Below are 18,929 nucleotides of genomic sequence, written 5' to 3'. Positions count from 1 at the left end.
GAAAAGAGATATACTAATTTTCATTGATCTTTCTGAAACCCTTTAAAGTATTTTTTGTTTTAGATCATATTAAAGAGGTGATTTTAATGAGCTAATCACTTGAAGATTATTCTCATCTGTGTATGTGTGTGAAGCAAAGTATTCTGGAAAACATAAATTCAGGTAGATATTTTTAATATATCTAGATGTTAAAGGTAATTATTGTTTGCATAAATTATGTTTTGAACCAATCCATTCTAAATGTCTTAAGAAAAGTACATTTACCATAATGTTCAACTAACTTAGGGGAGGAAAACATGAAAGTTAAAATTTTCACATCCTATTAACACTTCAATTTATTGTAAACAAATCCTTAGTCCTTTCTTGGTAATGGTTACATTTATTTTTGTGCACAGAGATGTACAAAAGAGATTTACTCTAACCCCAGCATAAAGAAGTTAAGAGCCAGAGAGATGCTGTGAAACATCTGATTCTCAAGAAGTCCCTTCAGCTCCCTGAGTCATAAGTTTTAGATTTTTTAAAGTAGAACTAATTCAGGAGTGACATGGCATTGGATGACATATTGGCACCTTCTCTCAAAGTCCTGGGGAAAATGTCTTATAGAAGGAATACTACCTTGAAACTAACTTTGACAGCCTTCAGGGGAGGTTGAAAATACAACAGAAATAAAGTTTGCATTAGCTATTTCTCATTCTGGAAGCTACGATTATCTTCATTGCTGAATAGAAACCGAAGTCTTAATAATGAAGCATAAATACTTCTCTATAGGACTCAATTGCAAGGGCACAAATTTAAGGCAGGACTGACATATAATTTCCTACAATTATTTCTGCAAGTGATTTGGAAAAAGCCTCACTTCTTAAATCAGGAGTGCTCCTAGCATGATGGCAAATGAGAAGTGTCACCAAGGTGCGCTAATACCCCCATCTAGCTCAAGAGAAAGCAGTGGAAATTGAGACATATTTTCTCCAGATTCAATTATGTAAAAAAGTTTACTGAGAGTATCCCACAGTACACAGCACAGTTTGGGGCACTTCTGAGCAGAGTGATGAGCTAAGTCCTCAACTAATTCAGCCACCGTCACTTAAGTAACTGCAAGAGAAAATCTACTCAGCAGCTAAGCCCCAAACATACGGACAATGTGCTTCTCTCAGCTCAAATAGGCAGTGGTCCTTGGGGGCCTGGGAAGAAAGAGTGTAAAGAGGAGGTGGTGACCTTACTAGATCTTGAAGATTGGCACTTGGGAGATGCTGCCAGAGGGTGAGGGGGCACTTTGAACCACAGAAGTAACTCTACTATTTGAGCCAAATTTAATGCCAAACCCCTCTTTCTAGTCTCCAAATAACCCTTTATGCTTATAGAGGCATGGGAAAAAAGTTAAATATTACATTTGAACTCAGTTGAACATGGACACAAACAATGGTCATCAAGTCCTGGAAGAGGTTGTGTGAGCCCCTTGAGGAATTCATCCAGCACTGTTTTGAAGAAATCTCTATTTCAATCTATACCTATACACTAGTTATTGAAAAACAACAGACAATCGCAAAAACAAGTTGACCTTTTGTGTTACTTGAGCCCAGTCGTGAAGGGCCCTGGTGACTGGGCCTCATGTCAAACAACTGGTTACAGTCCCAGACTGCACCGAAGCTTCATGAGACATCTCCTTGTCAGTGTATGGATGAGTGGCCGACTCTGGAGATCAGGCTGTTGCTTCCCTGTCTGGTGATGAATCCTCCATAGTCTAGGTAATATAAATATATATATATACACACACACATATATACATATACATATATATTTATCTTTTCCCTTCTCTCCTTCCCATTGCAATTTGCTTATTATATCAATTTGCTTATTATATCATTGGCTTATTGTATCATTTGTTTATTATATCTGCATTGCCATTTACGTGGGATAAAGGTTGTTTACTGTTAAAAGTATTGTGCATGCCTTCTCCCCTCGCAGGTCTCCAGCACAAAACGTTTTTGTGGTCATGAACAGGATCCGAAAGTGAAAGCATGCCATTTTTCCACCACAAGGATCAGGCTGGGAGGTCCCCATATCCTGGGATGGGAACTCACCGACTTTTCCTCCTTGGTCACTGAGTGATCTAACGGAACTGGACTGTGTGAAAATTGGGAATCTAAATTAGTGCATTTTGAGCCATTGGCTGTGCATGAGGTGCTGGAGGGAATCTCAGTTGGTAAAGAAACTGAGGGAATTTCCTGGTGTGGATGGTGCTTGCTTACTGCTTATAAGTTAATGTATCAAGATAAGGACTGGTTGCTACAAGAGAAATGTAAGCTGGAAAAGGAAAATGCTAATCTGACTTCCAGACTCACCCTGGCCCAATGCCAGGCCTATGTCTTGACTAATCAGGCTCAAAGCTATCAGACTATTGCTAAAAAAAGCAGTTGTTCAAGTGGCCCAGCCAGGGTAAGACTGAAAAACTAGTGAGCTGGGGATTGGAGCAGGTAAAACCCAGCTCCTGTCTCAAGAATGGGAAATCAACCCCAGTAAAATTCAAGGACCTACACAAATAGTAAAATTTCTTGGCATCCTATGGAATGCAGGGAAATAGTCCATTTTACCAAAGGCTAAGCTAAAATACTAGAATTTGCAACTCCTACCACTAAAAAGGAGGTCCAGAAATTTATTGCCTTGCTTGGATTCTGGAGACATTATATTCCCCACTTGGGTAACATTTTACAACCTCTGCACGCAGTCACTAGAAAAGGCTATGACTTTCACTGGGGAGAGGAAGAGAGCATGGCTTTTGAACAAGCTAAACAAGCAGTGCAACTGGTCCTGGATCTATGGCCCATACAGGATGGCCCAGCAGAACTGCAAGTAACTGTCCTAGATCAACATGCTAATCAGAGCCTTAGGCAGAAACAAGATGGGAAGACAGTACCTGTGGGGTTTTGGACCTGAAAACTGCCAGAGGATGGCAAAGCTTATACACCTTTCTAGAAGCAATTGTTAGCTTGCTATTGGGCTTTGCTGGAATGGCGCACCTCTGCTTCAACCATGATGTCTTTATGAGGCCTGAAATTCCTATTATGACTTGGGTCATGAGTTCCCCCAAAGCTTACCAGATAGGGAAAGTAGCATCATCAAGTGGAAATGGTACGTACAAGACCAGGCTAAGCCAAAACCAACAGGGGTATCACTTTTACATGAGGATATACAAAACTTGCCAGCTCAGGAAATCACCAAGCAAGTCCTACAGATAGGGAAGGAAACCTCCCCCGTCCAATGGGGCAAATCCTTTAAAGAACTAAGCCCAGAGGATCAGAAACATGCTTGGTTTACTGATGGATCTACCAAATACATTGATGGGACCCGATGCTAGAAGGTGATGGCTCATAACCCTGTTAAAAAGCATAAGCATTTCTGATGAAGGAAGGGGTGGGAGCAGCCAGTTGGCTGAACTAGTAGTGGTCCTCTGAGCTATTCAGGAGGAGGCCAGAGGGATTTGTCACTTGAATACCAACTCTTGGTCAGTAGCAAATGTTCTTCCTACCTGGATGCCCCAACAGTAACAAAACAAATGGTTAATTGGGAACAAAGAGGTTTGGGGTAAACAATACGGGGAAGACATCTGAATCCTGGCACACACTACCATTATCACTGTTTTCCATGTTGATGCTCATGCGTCTCTGTTTTCTCTTGAAAGACTATTTCATCGGCAGGCAGATCAACAGGCCAAAATTTCCACCATAATTGCAAACTTGAATGTGGACGAATGGATTACAACATGTTCAAGACTTGCAATGAGAGGCTTTATAACGTATGGTATAATTGATAGTGATTACCAGGGAGAGTTAAAGATCATTTTATACAATACCACTCCAGATTCTTTTGCTATAAAACCTCAGATGCGAGTTGCTCAATTGTTTGTGGAACCTTGTCAACAATTACCCCTGAGGAAATCTCTGCCCCAACAGAGGCTGCTACATACAGAACTGGGGAATTCAGATCCTGGAGCCAAAATCCTAGAGCCAAAATTTGGGTACAGCATCCATCAGGTCCCACCCTTAAGACTGGTGACCTTGTAGCTATAGGAGCAGAAAATGAAGCAGAGTACAATTTCCTAAAGAAGAAAAATAATATATTCCCCTCCGTTTTTGTTATCACAGGGAATAACCTATCTACTAATGGTCAGCACCTGTGTCTTTGTGTCTGAGGCCAAGATTAAATTCATCAACTGGGTAGCCACCACTGCAGAAGAAGCCAATCGCAGTCTATGTTGGCTATGCATTGAGTTGCTGGAGGCCGCTGGGAATGGGCTACCTTGGAGAATCCTCCCTGCTAACATTTCTGAATGACTATGTCGCTACAAATGGGACCACAACAACAACACTTGCAATCCAACCTGGACTTTCTTTGACCAAACCAAGGCTTGGTGCTCTGGGGTTTCTACTGCCAGACACTGTCAACACATGCTCCAAATCAACATTATCCCCAGTGAAACAGTCTTTTTCCTACTTTTATAACACATGAGTACATTATGATTACAGTAATTCCATTGCTATCCCCTGGGGGGCCCTCTGGGTGTGCGGATCCTATGGGTGGCAATACCTGCCCCCACATTGGATGGGGAGATGCACTTTGGGATGGCCATTAATTCCATTCACCATCCGGGATAATATTGCCCTCCCCAGTAATCTAGATGCTCACAAACATCCCTGGTTACGAGTGCACCCGACTCCCTAGGGGTGGTACCCTATCACAGTATTCTCCCCTGCGGCCGATGTAATCCTGCTTCAGCAACCAATTAAAATATTAAGCTTACTTCTAAGAAAAGCTCTTAATGATAGTAGCACTGGACGTATGTTGTTAGCAGATGAATTTGCTCAGCTGCGTACTGTTGTGTTGCAAATGGAATGGCATTAGATATGCTTACTGCAACCCAAGGAGGGGTTTGCGCCTTACTGCGTACTGGATGTTATGGGTATATCCCTGACAATTCTTACAATATTACTCTCCTTGCAAAGCCATGGTGGTGTGGTTATTATTGTTGCTTTTAATTCTCCTGTGTTTACCCTGTATCTGTAATCTAGATCAACTATGCCTTCCCCATGTATCTGTAGGGGTATTTTCCTGCAATTGATTATCAAATTGAAGCTGAACGTGGAGGAAAAGTTAAATATTAAATTTGAACTCAACTGAACATGGACAGGAACAATGGTCACCAAGTGTGAGCCCCTTGAGGAATTCATCCAGCTCTATTTCAAAGAAATCTCTATTTAATCTATTCCTATTTGTTAGTTGTTGTTAAACAACAGACAATCGCAAAAACAAGTTGACCTTTTTGTGTTCCTTGAGCCCAGTCGGGAAGAGCCCTTGTCACTGGGTCTCATGCCAAACAACTGGTTACAAAAAGAGCTAGGGTCCCAGAGCATGCAGAAACTTCGAGAATCCTCTGTAGTCTGGTGAGTGTAGTGGCCGCCTCTAGAGCCCAGGCTGTTGCTTCCGGGTCTGGTGGCGAATCCTCCACAGTCTGGTGAGTGTAAATATAAATATATCTTTTCCCTTCTCCCCTTCCCATTGCAATTTGCTTAGTATATCATTCCCTTATTATATCCGCATTGCCATGTAATTGGGATAAAGGTTGTTTACCCTTAAAGGTATTGTGTGTCTGCGTCTTGTCTTCTCCCCTTGCCCGCACAGAATAGGCTCGTCAGCTACTTCCAGTCGTTACATTTCTTGCAAGTTTCCTAATCCGGCGCTGATTCTAGTGTTTGGATGCCCATACTAAGTTTCTGCTTTTCAAGAAGATTTCAGTGTAACATCTTACCTCGCAACCATACTGTTCTAATTTTAAAAATTATTTATTGAACGCTTAAGTTCCAATTTCGTTCTCAAAACATCCCTGTGCGTTGGTCGGTATTAATCCCATTTGACAGATCTGGAAACTGAGGCTCAAAGAGGCTAGTCCAGGCCACCCAGCTAGTTACTCTTGGAGCGGGGCCTCTGATCTAGCTAGTGGTGTAATATAATTTGTAAATCATATCAAAGAGTATATATATGTCCCGTAAAACCCAGAGTTTTCTCCCAGGCCAAGAATTGTCCTTTTTGACCTCTGGGGATTGTTTCTCCCTGAGCCAGATAAGCTGCAAACGTGTTGGAAGCAGTGAAGGGCCGTAGGGAAGAGTAGCCTTTGCGGAGACAGCCACCTGAAATTCTGCTCCACGACCTCCGCTCCCGGAGATGGGGCCGAACGCACCGCGGTCGCAGCTTCCCTGAGAACGCGGGTCCCCATGTCACCAGTGCCACCTGCGCTCCGGGCCCAAAGCACAATCACAAAGCGCGGGACCTTTGGGCGGCGCTGGGCGTCCTGGCCCCGCAGCCACTGGGCAGGTTAGTCCCGCAGGACTCTGCTCTGTGGAGCTTTTGTCCTTGGGCCGGGGCCCTGCAATCTGCGCGCTACCAAGCTCGAGCCCCTCCAGGAGGGTCCCTCCTCCCGCCATTCTCCAGAGAGGAGGGGGTCGGGAAGGAAAGAACGGCGGGGCGGGGCCAGCCACCCACAGTCTGCAACCCAGGGACGTCACGGTCCCAGGTGCGAGTGCGAGGGGGCGGGAGTCCACCCCGCGCCTCCCTCCTCTGCGGAACTCCCCACCTGTGTAAGAGCGGCCCGGGCCGGCCCCGGGCTCCATTTTCTCGCAGCGGCCACACCTGGAGCCGCGCCTTAGGGTTGGGCTGGGCTGGGCCGCGCGGCAGCCACGGGGAAGACTGCCTCGGGGCGGGGAGGGAGAGGGTGGTTGGCCTGGCCGGGCCGGGGCCAGGGAGGAGCCGAGTGCGCGCTCGGGGCAGGCGGCGGCGCGGAGCGGTGCAACGGCGGGAGGCGGAGGCGAGGGTGCGATGGCGCGGAGCCCGGGACGCTCGTACGCCCTGCTGCTTCTCCTGGTAAGTGCCGCGAACGGGGCAGGGGAGCCCCCGCCGGGGAGGGCGTCGGTGGGCAAGGTCTAGAGCTCGCGCCCAGACTTGCCCGCCGCCCTTGTGCGCGTTAGCCGCCCGGCCGCCCGCCAGCCCGGCGCTCCCTCCTACTGCCCGAGGTGGGAAAGGGCCGGGCAGGCTGCGGCGAGTTCAGACCTGGGGCTTCGGAAAAACCGCTTGGCTGGAGCCAGGAGGGTAGGTTGCGACCTGTCGAAGTTGTGTTTTCCTTCCCGCGTCACCCAGGCCCCAGCGCCCTTTTCTGTGGTGTGCGGGTGTAGTGAGTCCTGGGGCGGGGAACACCATTGCTGGGAGTCGGGGGCTTTGTTTAGAGTCTCCGGGATGAGAAACCTGGGGGCAGTAGGGAACAACCCCGCGCCACTTCCACGTTCCTTGAATTTCCCTAGGATTCCCCAGCTCCTCTAGCCGCCGACACAAGCCAGTGCACTGGGGAAACCAGGAACATACTTGTATTCTTAGAGTGCAAAAAGTTGGCTAAAAGTAGTTTCTTTTTTAAAAAAGGTGTAATTTACAAAGCTTATAAGTGGATCACCCACATATAGTTTTAACTTAAAGTTCGTGGAGTCGGTGTTTCACAAGTTTTCCAGTATTTAAGATAATAAACATATGTAATAGTTTGAAGACTTATTCGTTTAAAAGGTTACAGAAAATGGAAGTGTAGCGCCCCCTCCTCCACGCCCCACCCCTCAATCCCCGGAGACGACGTTCAGTCCCTGGATCTAGAGTTCTTATGCTCAAATTGGATTTTAAACTGTTGGTTTTTTGTTTAAGTGGTTGCGCGTATGTGTGTCGCTGATAGGGGTTTACTAAATGGGTTTTAATAAAGTGACAGTTATTCTGAAAATATAGGTGTGAGTTCACCTTCCAGAGAGTTCACAAATATGTGTTTACAGAGATTAGATGCAAAATCATACTCAGTTTTCTTATGTAATAATTAAAAACGCAAATACATTCACTGTATTCAAAGTTCTAACTTCCAAAACATGAGCCCTTCTATCCTAGAGTTTTGGTGTGATATGGAAGAAAATCGTGTGTGTGTGTGTGTGTGTGTGTGTGTGTGTGTGTCTCAAAACGGAAAAAGGCGTGACTAAATCCAGTCTAGAGATTTCCATGAACTTTCAGGTGGAAGAGCATGATAATTAGGACGTCCAGGCCTAGCACACAGTTCATTTTCGTGTTCTATTTATCCATTTCGTTTTGCCCAGGTAACTTTGAGGTAACTTTCAATGAAAGTTCATTTTGTTGACAAAACTTTTCTAAAACATGATTTGGGGCTTCGTTTTTAGCCTCCGGGATGGCAAAACAACTAATCCTCTCACCTTGATGTTTCCTTGGTTAAGAAGAATTTCCAAGCTAGTGTGACACCTTGCTCACTTTGAGAGTTACATATTCTTTCCATATATGAAAACAAAAGACCTTTAATCTTCAAATAATATAGCTATCAGGCCAATTTGTACACTCACAGAGTAGCAGGTAAACAAATTAGGCATATCTTTCACTTTAGCAATTTGATACTTTTACCTTATTGGGCAGTAATAAACATCTTTAGAAAGTGACTATAGCCAATGGAACAGGAGCAAAATTCTTGGACTGTTCTATGTATTTTCTATAAAACTTTCTGCAGTATAAATTTGAATATGTTTATTTTTGTCCAGAGAATAGTGGGCAATGCAGCATTTTACCCTCAGTGTGTTTGCAGTTGTAGTTTTTTGGTTAGAAAAAAAAAAAAAAGGAAAGCAACTCATCTGACAGAAGTAGTTGCCAAGGAAACAGGTCCTTCACTGGAAGGAATATAAATTGTAGTCTGTTAGGTCAGAGTTCAGTTGCAGGTAACGGAATTTACTCTAGCTATTTAAAGTAAGAATAGGTTTATTTCGGGGCACTAAACTGACTACCTAAGTGTAGGAAGGATTGAGAAGACTCCCATTTGAGCTGTCAGTAATGACTTCAAAGCCACACAGCAGTGCCACACTGCTTAGGGAGCTGCTGCCTCTCCTGTGACCAGGAACTGCCCTGCCACTCCCACAGTCTGGAAACTGCTGTGATCAGGGTGCTACTTTGGCTACCACCTGCAGACCCATGCATGCCACATCTGCTAGGATGCATAACAACATGGATGTTTGTACCTTGCCTCTTGGTATTCACGAATCTAATAACTAGAGCCATAATAAGATGACTACAAAGAATCCAGCTCCTTACATCCACATCTGCTTGCCAGGAAAAACAGCAGGCACAGAGCTCTGTTTCACTTCCTTCTTTCAAATCTCATGTAAATACTGATTGAACCCAAACCCCATTCAGAACGAAGCCTGCAGTGGAGTCTATGACACGTGGCCTTTTGCTTTCCTCAGCAGTACAGAAGGTCGCTGTGTCACCCACATAGCTATCACACATTTAGGCCAGCTGTATCAAAATGGGAAAAAGAAATAATTTTCTGAGTAAAATTAGAGAATGTTTCCTCTTCAAGCGTTCTTTGTCTGCAATCCATCGACTCCCAAATGGTTCACAGATAGAATTCAAGGGGTTCCTAGAGATGGCAAGGAATTAATTACATATATATTTTAACTACCTTCTGACTGAAATGTAGTATTTCTTTAAATGATGAGTGTGGGGAAGACACTGCCATAGTAGTGTGAGCAGTAGCTGTGACTATCACAATAGAATTCACAAATACCTTTATATCTTCTTATGGTGATCTCAAAATACCATTTATTCTCAACATCACTAATAGACTTTCTACTAGATCTTTTACTTGATGCGTTAATAACAAAATACATGATATTGCTGTATCACAAATTGGTATTTTTAAAATGCTGATAACTATTTCAATATAATTGGGTTCATTGATAATCCCCTGTATTTTATTTTATAAATTTGAAGTTGTTAATCTGAGAAGGGGTTCAGAGGCCTCGCCAAATTGCCAAGGAGGGCTCGTGGGTGAGAGATTTCCTGATGGTTGCTTCAAGTTTGGGTTCGACGAATGAAGCTTGTGCTAAAGTCTAACTACATTTTAAGGATTCAATGGCAGCAGATCACACTGTAAGCAGCCATATTTAGTAGGGTGTTAGTTTGCTAGGACTGCTGTAACAAAGTGCTAAAAACTGGGTGGCTTAAAATAACAAAAAATGTGTGATCTCACAGTTCCAGAGGCTAGAAATCCAAAATCAAGGTGTGGGCAAGGCCATGCTCCCTCTGAAACCAGTTTCCTTCCTTTCCTCTTCCAAGTGTGTGCTGGTTTGTTGGCAATCTTTGGCATTCCTCCTCTTGTAGGTGCATTCATTACTCCAATCCTCCATCTGCGCATGGCATTCTCTCTTTTGTCTCTTTATATTGTCTTGCCTCTGTGCATGTCTGTGTCCTTCTCCAAATTTCCCCATTTTATAAGAACATCGGTTGTACTGGATTATACCCCAAAATAATGACCTCAACTTGGTTAAATCTACAGAGACCCTATTTGCAAATAAGGTCACATTCTGAGGTACTGGTGGTTAGCACTTCAATATATTATCTTTTAGAGGTCATAATTTGATCCATAACAAGTGGATTCAACTATCTATAAATTATCAATAATATCAGAGTTATGCTTAGTGTTCTAATATACAACTGAATAGCACATATTAAAGAATACATTTAAGTATAAATTAGATGGTGAATATTGAAGCCATAAGAATAATCAATTATCCAAGGATTTTAGAAACATGGATTTCTTGCTGGTTTTTGTTTCTAAAAGTTAGTAGGTAATGGGAAAATGGCAGCTCTTAACAAAAATTTTCTTTAATTATAACTTAAGGCAAGTACTTTACAAAAAGACATGAGCATTCATTGATCTACATTCTCTCTGATTATTAGAAATCCCCAATAAGCTAGATTAAAATTTCCAAGGTTAATATTCTGTGGTGTGTGGGTGTAGTGAGCCCTGGGGCAGGCTCACTACAATATAAATATGTATTTATAGAAACTTCCCAATTGATCTAATTGTCAGACAGTTGCAAGCATGAGAATTACTGGTCTATATTTTGCAAAATAGTTTATGACATAGAAAAATTTACATGGGAAAAATTACACATTGAATACGGATTGGTATTTTTGAAAACTGCCAAATTGTAATTAAAATTAGAAACTTTAGGCTGGGCACGGTGGCTCACGCTTGTAATCCCAGCACTTTGGGAGGCCAAGGTGGGCAGATCACCTGAAGTCAGAGAGTTTGAGACCAGCCTGGCCAGCATGGTGAAACCCCGCCTCGACTACAAATACAAAAAATTAGCTGGGTGTGATGACGCATGCCTGTAGTCCCAGTTACTCAGGAGGCTGAGGCACGAGAATCACTTGAACCTGGGAGGCGAAGGTTGCAGTGAGCCGAGATTGTGCCACTGCACTCCAGCCTGGGTGACAGGGGGACTCTGTCAAAAAAAAAAAAAAGAAGGAAGGGAGGGAGGGAAGAAGGAAGAAAGGAAGGAACTTTAATTGAAAGCATAAAGGACTTTTAGATCTATTTGAGCAATTTTTAATCACAGTTTTTTTCCCCTTTCACTCTGCCACAGATTTCAGTAGCTTTGATAACAGCTTGTAAACATATAGTCTGTATATGATGAAAAACTATCTTCTCAGTTTTGTTTTTTATTAAGTTTTTATCATATGCAAAGCTTGGTGATTAGAGTGAAGAAGCTGGAACAAAAGAATTCATACCATGGTCTATAGTGAGATGAGAAATGTCCATAAGAAAAGAAACCAAACACACATGACCTGTGTTTAGTGAATCCCTGCTTGATGCTAGGCAATGTGCTAAACACTGGGAAACTATAAAAAAGCCAGACATGTTCTGCCCACATGGTGCTTACAGTCTAATGAATAGTGCAGCAAGTAAATAGTTAACTTCCAAATGGGTAACAATAGAGTAAGAAGAGTAATAATAGAGAAACATAATACCATAGAGCCTACAGAAGGAGCAACTGTCTCAGCACTGGGTATCCCAGCTAGTATCTGAGAATAATTACAAATTAATGAGATGATAAGAAGAGAAATAGATTCTAGGTAGAGAGAAGAGCATCTACAAAGGCCTGAAAACAACAGTTCATGGTTCTGCAGAGGAACCTAAACGTTCATTGTTGCTTGAACATAGAAAGTGAGGCAGAAGAATGTATAGGAAGATAGGCCTTCAAGCCAACAGAAGCCCCAAAAAGCTAATTGCCAAGGAAGCGTTTTTAGGGAGGTATTCACATCACTAAATAAATGAAAGATGGGCTTTGGTTGAGATGGTCAGGAAAGGGTCAAGAAAGAAGAGATAGGATTTTATAGGATTTGAGTGATTAAGTATAATTTTGCCTGGTTAAAAAGAGAGGCAAGAGGCATTGAGGACTTGGTAAGCAAGATCAAAGCCAGGCAGAAAAGCCCACAGACCATGGGGTACCTGGGAGGGAGAAGCAGCCTGGCTGCCATAGGGAGATTGGTTTGGGAGCCAAAGGGGTGGGAAGGCATTTTGGTTGTCACAGTGCCTGAGGATGCCCCTGGTATTTAGTTCCCAAAGCCCAGGGACACTAAGTCTCCTACATTCTGTAGAACCTTCAAGAATTGGGCACATGTGAAGAATTTTTCTATCCAAAATGCTTATAGCATCCACATTGAGAAACTGATAGGCAAATAGTAAGAGGTTCTAAGTAGGGATTTATTTTACTTGTCTGGACCCTCTTTTTGAAAGGCAAATATCTCTTGGGTTGATTACACCTTGATACATTCGTCCACTCAACAAATATTGAGCACCTACTCTGTGCCAAGCCCTGTTCCAGGTCTCACCTCAAAATCACGCCTGACTGTGGATTATTTTCATCAGTCAAGAAGTTGCCAACTGGCTGACTGGGGAGTGTTTTGGATGGAGATGAGAGGAGATGAGACCGTTTAGATTTCCCTTGTTCTAAAACACCTCCATCTAACCACTCTTTCAAGCCCCCTACAATGCAAACAAAAACATTAAACTAAATGTTTGGTACCCACTGCCTCATTTTAATGATCCAGTCTCCTTAAACCCCAAAAGTGCTAATTGAGAAACTGGGCAAGGGTACTAGCTCAGTCATCATCTCCTTTTAACACCATTAATCATATCATTTCTTGTGCAGATATCACCTTCCTTTGCTTCCTCAGTATTCTGGGGTTCCTTTCACTTACAGGAACCTGCAGTGCTTCTCACCCCTTTTTTTTCTGGCCAAGCACAATGGGGCAGGTGCAGGGGTACACAGTACATATATCACTAGGAGACATCAAGTAGGGGTGGGAGAGAATGGCAGTGGCCAAGAGGATGCTGCCCTTAGGACAGTGTGTGTGTGGATGTTGAGAACGTCCCCAGCGGCCAGGCAATCCATGCCCGTCACTGAGCCACACTGCCCTGCTCTCTGTTACCTAGCATCTCTCCTCCCTACTCAAATACTTTCCCAAGGACCTGAGCTTAACATGTCTATAGTCTGTGCTCTGGGAATTGCATCTTTCTAGCTACTCAGACTGAAAACCTTGACACCCTCTGACTCCTTCCCTATTATCCCCACACAGGGCATTGCCAAGGATTTTTGTCCCCATAAAGGCTCCTACTTCTACCCGTCTGTCTCATTGCCATTCCCCTGATGCTGTTCCTCATTCCATCTCCCTAACTTAGTACTTTAATCTCTGAACTGTCTCCTGCCTTTTATCTTGCACTGTACTGCCAGAAAATCTTTCAGAATCACTAGCGACATAGTCTCCCTAATGAGAAGCTGCCAATGACTCTCCACTCCTTATAAGATCAGTGAAGAACCTCAGCTCAACCCTTTGTCCTTCTTTTCTTTTTGTTTTTTTTCTTTTTGTTTTTTTGAGACGGAGTCTCGCTCTGTCGCCCAGGCTGGAGAGAAGTGGCACGATCTCGGCTCACTGCAAGCTCTGCCTCCCGGGTTCACGCCATTCTCCTGCCTCAGCCTCCCAAGTAGCTGGGACTACAGGCACCTGCCACCACGCCTGGCTAATTTTTTTGTATTATTAGTAGAGACGGGGTTTCACCGTGTTAGCCAGGATGGTCTCAGTCTCCTAACTTCGTGATCTGCCCGCTTCGGCCTCCCAAAGTGCTGGGATTACAGGCATGAGTAACGGCGCCCAGCCTTTGTCCTTATTTTCTACTTGCCACCATTGTATAGTTCTAGGTGCCAAAACTACACTACTTCTCATTTTTTTTGTCCAAATATCTCCATGTTCTGGCACATGCAGTCTCTCATCTGTGCGTTTTCCTTCCTCCTATATGCACAGAAACAGATGATCTTCCATTTCCAAGGCCAAGACCATTGCTATCTCCTTGCTAAACCTCTCCTGAATTCCCCACAAGGAAGTAATCTTGCCTTTTCTGAGTTCCCCAGAACTATTTTTATAGCCGTCAGTTATACAATTAAGGTTTCGTACCTCATACTAGTTTGATCCTCCTATTAAACTGTAAGCTTCTTCAGAGCAAGATATTTGTATCTTTTATCTATAAACTAGCTAAATGCCTTGGGCACAGATGTATTCTTTAAAAACCTGAGTTAAAGTATCTTTCTATGTTTAGAAAAGCTGGAATAATGATATGATTTTCATGTGTTTAAGAGAATTATTTAATGCCCAGGTGGGTTGAGTAGTAATTTTTTTTTTTTTTTGAGGCAGAGTCTCTCTCTTTCACCAGGCTGGAGTGCAGTGGTGCAGTCTCGGCTCACTGCAACCTCCACCTCCCGGGTTCAAGCGATCCTCCTGACTCAGCCTCCCAAGTAGCTGGTGGTAGCGTGGTGCATACCACCACGCCCATCTAATTTTCGTATTTTTAGTAGAGACAGAGTTTCACCATGTTGGCCAGAATGGTCTCCATTTCGTGACCTTGTGATCTGGCCTGCCTTGGCCTCCCAAAGTGCTGGGATTACAGGCGTGAGCCACTGCACCCAGCCAAGTCGTAAATTTTTGTTTAACTTTTATGCATTTAGCAGTCACAAATTGGGCATCCACTATATGACCAACAGTCTTCGAAGGGCATGTGAACTGCCCCCTGCAATCCTGGAGCTTACAGTGGAGAAAGGAGTGTAAGGACAAGAACTTGACATTTTTTAAATATCTGCTGTGTGCCAGTCACTGGATTTAGTGAAAGTTAATAATGGGTGAAATTGAATCAAACCCAGGTTCACCTGGCACCAAATGCCTGTCAATCCAGAGACATCGAGAATTCCCCTCACAGCAGTTTGCTACAGTGAGTCATCAATAAGATCTGAACTTCTGGAACTAGATAATTAATTTCACTGCAAATTAGAATCATTCTAGAGAGGAAAAAGAGAAGAAATGTAAATTAAGATTTACCTCATTTCAGAGAGAGAATCCTGCAAAACTGTACATACAACTTTCTAAAGCCCTTGATTTTCACTCTCTTCAATTTTGCTGATCCACTTATTTGAGACTAATGAAATGCTTGCTTCCCACTTTGGACCTTGGAGTCTCCTGTGGGTTAATTTCTGGTAGTTGCTGCAGTTTGCCTTACTGACAGGCCAGTGCCATCTAATGGTTAAAAAGGACAGTCTGAAGCTCTTGGTTTTCTTAAACTTCTCAGTGAAAAGAAATCATTGTCTTCATTTTACTTTTCAGTGTAGTGTCAGGAATATAACTGCAGCAAAAAAGTGGAAACAGCCTACACTTTTTGTTTATCAAATTTTGTGAAGTCTGTCGTACAGATTTATTTATATTTTGCCTAATTCCAAAAACATTTGTGGCCATTACAGAAAACACCTACCAATAAAATGGTATTTTTTTTTTACATTTCTAGTCATGTAATAAATGCTATTTTGAATTGAAATTGTATTTTAGTTAGGTTTGCTTGTTTGAGCAACCCAACAATGACTTCAATGAAAAGAAAAAGTATTGTTTTTCCTTTTTTTTAAATTATACTTTAAGTTCTGGGGTACATGTGCAGAACGTGCAGGTTTGTTACATAGGTTTACACATGCCATGGTGGTTTGCTGCACCCATCAGCCCATCATCTGTATTAGGTATTTCTCCTAATACTATCTCTCCCCTCCCCCGCCAGTCCCAACAGGCCCCAGTGTGTACTGTTCCCCTCCCTGTGTCCATGTGTTCTCATTGTTCAACTCCCACTTATGAGTGAGAACATGCAGTGTCTGGTTTTCTGTTCTTGTGATAGTTTGCTGAGAATGATGGTTTCCAGCTTCATCCATGTCCCTGCAAAGGACATGAGCTCATCCTTTTTTATGGCTGCATAGTATTTCATGGTGTATATGTGCCACATTTTCTTTATCCAGTCTATCACTGATGGGCATTTGGGTTGGTTCCAAGTTTTTGCTATTGTGAATAGTGCCACAGTAAACATACATGTGCATGTGTCTTTATAGTAGAATAATTTATAATCTTTTGGGTATATACCCAGTAATGGGATGGCTGAGTCAAATGGTTTTTCTGGTTCTAGATCCTTGATGAATCACCACATTGTCTTCCACAGTGGTTGAACTAATTTACACTCCCACCAACAGTGTAAAAGCGTTCCTATTTCTCAACATCCTCTCCAGCATCTGTTGTTTCCTAACTTTTTAATGGTCGCCATTCTAACTGGCATGAAATGGTATCTCATTGTGGTTTTGATTTGCATTTCTCTAATGACCAGTGATGAGGAGCTTTTTTTCATGTTTGTTGGCTGCATAAATGTCTTCTTTTGAGAAGTGTCTGTTCATATCCTTCGCCCACTTTTTGATAGGGTTGAGTGTTATTTTCTGATAAATTTGTTTAAGTTCCTTGTAGATTCTGGATATTAGCCCTTTGTCAGATGGATAGATTGCAAAAATTTTCTCCCATTCTGTAGGTTGCCTGTTCATGCTAATGATAGTTTCTTTTGCTGCCCAGAAGCTCTTTAGTTTAGTTAGATCCTGTTTGTCAATTTTGGCTTTTGTTGCCATTGCTTTTGGTGTTTTAGTCATGAAGTCCTTGCCCATGCCTATGTCCTGAATGGTATTGCTTAGGTTTTCTTCTAGGGTTTTTGTGGTCTTAGGTCTTACATTTAAGTCTTTAATCCATCTTGAGTTAATTTTTGTATGAGGTATAAGGAAGGGGTCCAGTTTCAGTTTTCTGCATGTGGCTAGCCAGTTTTCCCAACACCATAAAATGGTAAAGTATTTTTTAAGTGACAAATGCTTAGGACCAGTAAAAGTTGAACTAGAAGAAGAGATATAAACCAGGGAAAACACTACCTAAAGTAATTCAATTGTAGTTGATGAATACTTGTAAAATGAAAAATCTTTTTGTGATGAGGAGAATTCACAGTCACTGAACTGCCCGATTTATTTTATTTATTTTTATTTATTCTTGAGACAGAGTTTCACTCTGTCACCCTGGCTGGAGTGCAGTGGCGCCATCTCGGCTCACTGCAACCTCTGCCTCCTGGGTTCAAGTGATTCTTGTGCCTCAGCCTCCCGAGTAGCTGAGATTACAGGCATGCACCACCACACCTGGCTAATTTTTGTATTTTCAGTAGAGACGGGGTTTCACTGTGTTGGCCAGGTTGGTCTTGAACTCCTGATCACAGGTGATCCACCCACCTCTGCCTCCCAAAGTGCTGGGATTACAGGTGTGAACTTACAGGTGCGAGCTTACAGGCGTGAGCCACTGAGCCCAGCCTGAATTGCCTGATTTAGAAGACATCTTTTCACACGTCTCTCCGTAACTAGGGGCTCATTATCCAGTTTATGAATTATCCAGGCTCTCTTCTTCCCTTTCCTATGCTGCCATGTGATTTTACACAGTGGTATCCGAAAGTGTGGTCCCACCTTTGGGACCAAGCAGCATCAACATCCCCGGGAAACTTGTTAGATACAAATTCTTGGACCCCATCCAGACCTACTGAGTCAGACACTCTAAGGCGGGGCTCAGTAATCTGTGTTTTATCAAGGTGATTCTAATGCTACTCAAGCTTGAAAACCACTGTTAACATCCCAATTAGAAAATAAAAATAAATGGAGTAGAAAAGAAGATTAAATATTAAAAAGCCCTATGCCAAGGGGAAAAATAGGAACTGTCCATGAATATACCAAACTTTACCTGAAATAAGAATTCACAGCATGCATGAACAAGTCAAGGGTAGCAAAGCATTGCTAAATGCATGTTTTAAAATTCTGTGAGTTAATAAAAAGTTTTCAAAGAAACTGTCTTCCTCTTTGTAACTAACTTCAATATGACTCACCTAAAATCGTATTTGTTACATTCAGATTAGCCCAAACATCCCAAGAACAGGTGAAAGATTTTGATAAGTCATCGACTTTATTATTGTCAGATCTAAAATATTTATTATTATCTAACATTCAAATCAGACTTCAAAAATTGAAAGTTCAAAATATTGCTCTTGTTTTTTTAAAATTAGCAATTGTGGAAAATATTACGTATTTAAATCAGCTGTTGAGTGAGACTGCTATAGGAATATAGAAATGTCTAGATCATCTATAAGTTGGACTTTTAAGTTGGAATTTTCTAAATAAGTTGTGCTGGTTAGCCTTAAAATAAATTTTATAAAAACTGCCTTTTCTTCCTCCCATCCCCAAAATAAGATTAAGAAGAAAAAAGTGCAGTAGGTGAATTCTAACATAAACCTAACCCACGTCAGATTTATCAGAGCAGATCACCAAAATCATTGGTCCACCGTGACTGCACTGGGTCACTGGAACTCTTGTGAATGTGTACATTTCTATGACTATAGACTACAGAGCCTTCTTTGTGGCTACAGAGACTACTGCAGACCAGACCACCAGCTCTGCCAATACAAACAGAAAAATCAGGATGTGTGACCGGAGGAAATAAACAAGTGGCATCCACTCCCTTTATTTTATCTCGTTTTATTTCTTTCAGATTATTTCAGCCAAAGTTGAAAACTCTTTAAGAATGAATTGGGGATAAACCAGGGATCTTCTGGGCAGTTTTTGATTTGACCTCCTGTACAATAAAAGGGAGAA

The 18,929-nt window shown here is 42.5% G+C and overlaps 1 protein-coding gene across 5 annotated transcripts in view; it reads left to right on the top strand.

The window, feature by feature from the left end:
- The first annotated feature begins 6,129 nt into the window (after positions 1-6,129).
- The window catches only part of DSG2 (desmoglein 2), a 51,781-nt gene continuing 38,981 nt past the window's right edge, over positions 6,130-18,929 (top strand). For 2 of the 5 annotated variants that reach the window (XM_074022677.1, XM_074022675.1), the window contains exon 1: positions 6,130-6,366. Coding sequence is in view for 1 of the 5 variants with exons in the window: in XM_005586969.4 (XP_005587026.3) it covers positions 6,868-6,912 (45 nt within the window). In the remaining 4 variants the exon portion in view is untranslated. Of the gene's footprint in view, positions 6,367-6,627; positions 6,700-6,817; positions 6,913-18,929 lie in introns of those variants that run through there. The other 3 variants (XM_005586969.4, XM_074022674.1, XM_074022678.1) reach the window with 2 other exon arrangements.

This window comes from Macaca fascicularis, chromosome 18 (assembly GCF_037993035.2).
Source record: "Macaca fascicularis isolate 582-1 chromosome 18, T2T-MFA8v1.1".
NCBI classification, from domain to species: Eukaryota; Metazoa; Chordata; class Mammalia; order Primates; family Cercopithecidae; genus Macaca; species Macaca fascicularis.
The sequence above is the reverse complement of the archived record's forward strand: the minus strand, read 5'-3'. Positions and strand labels throughout refer to the sequence as shown.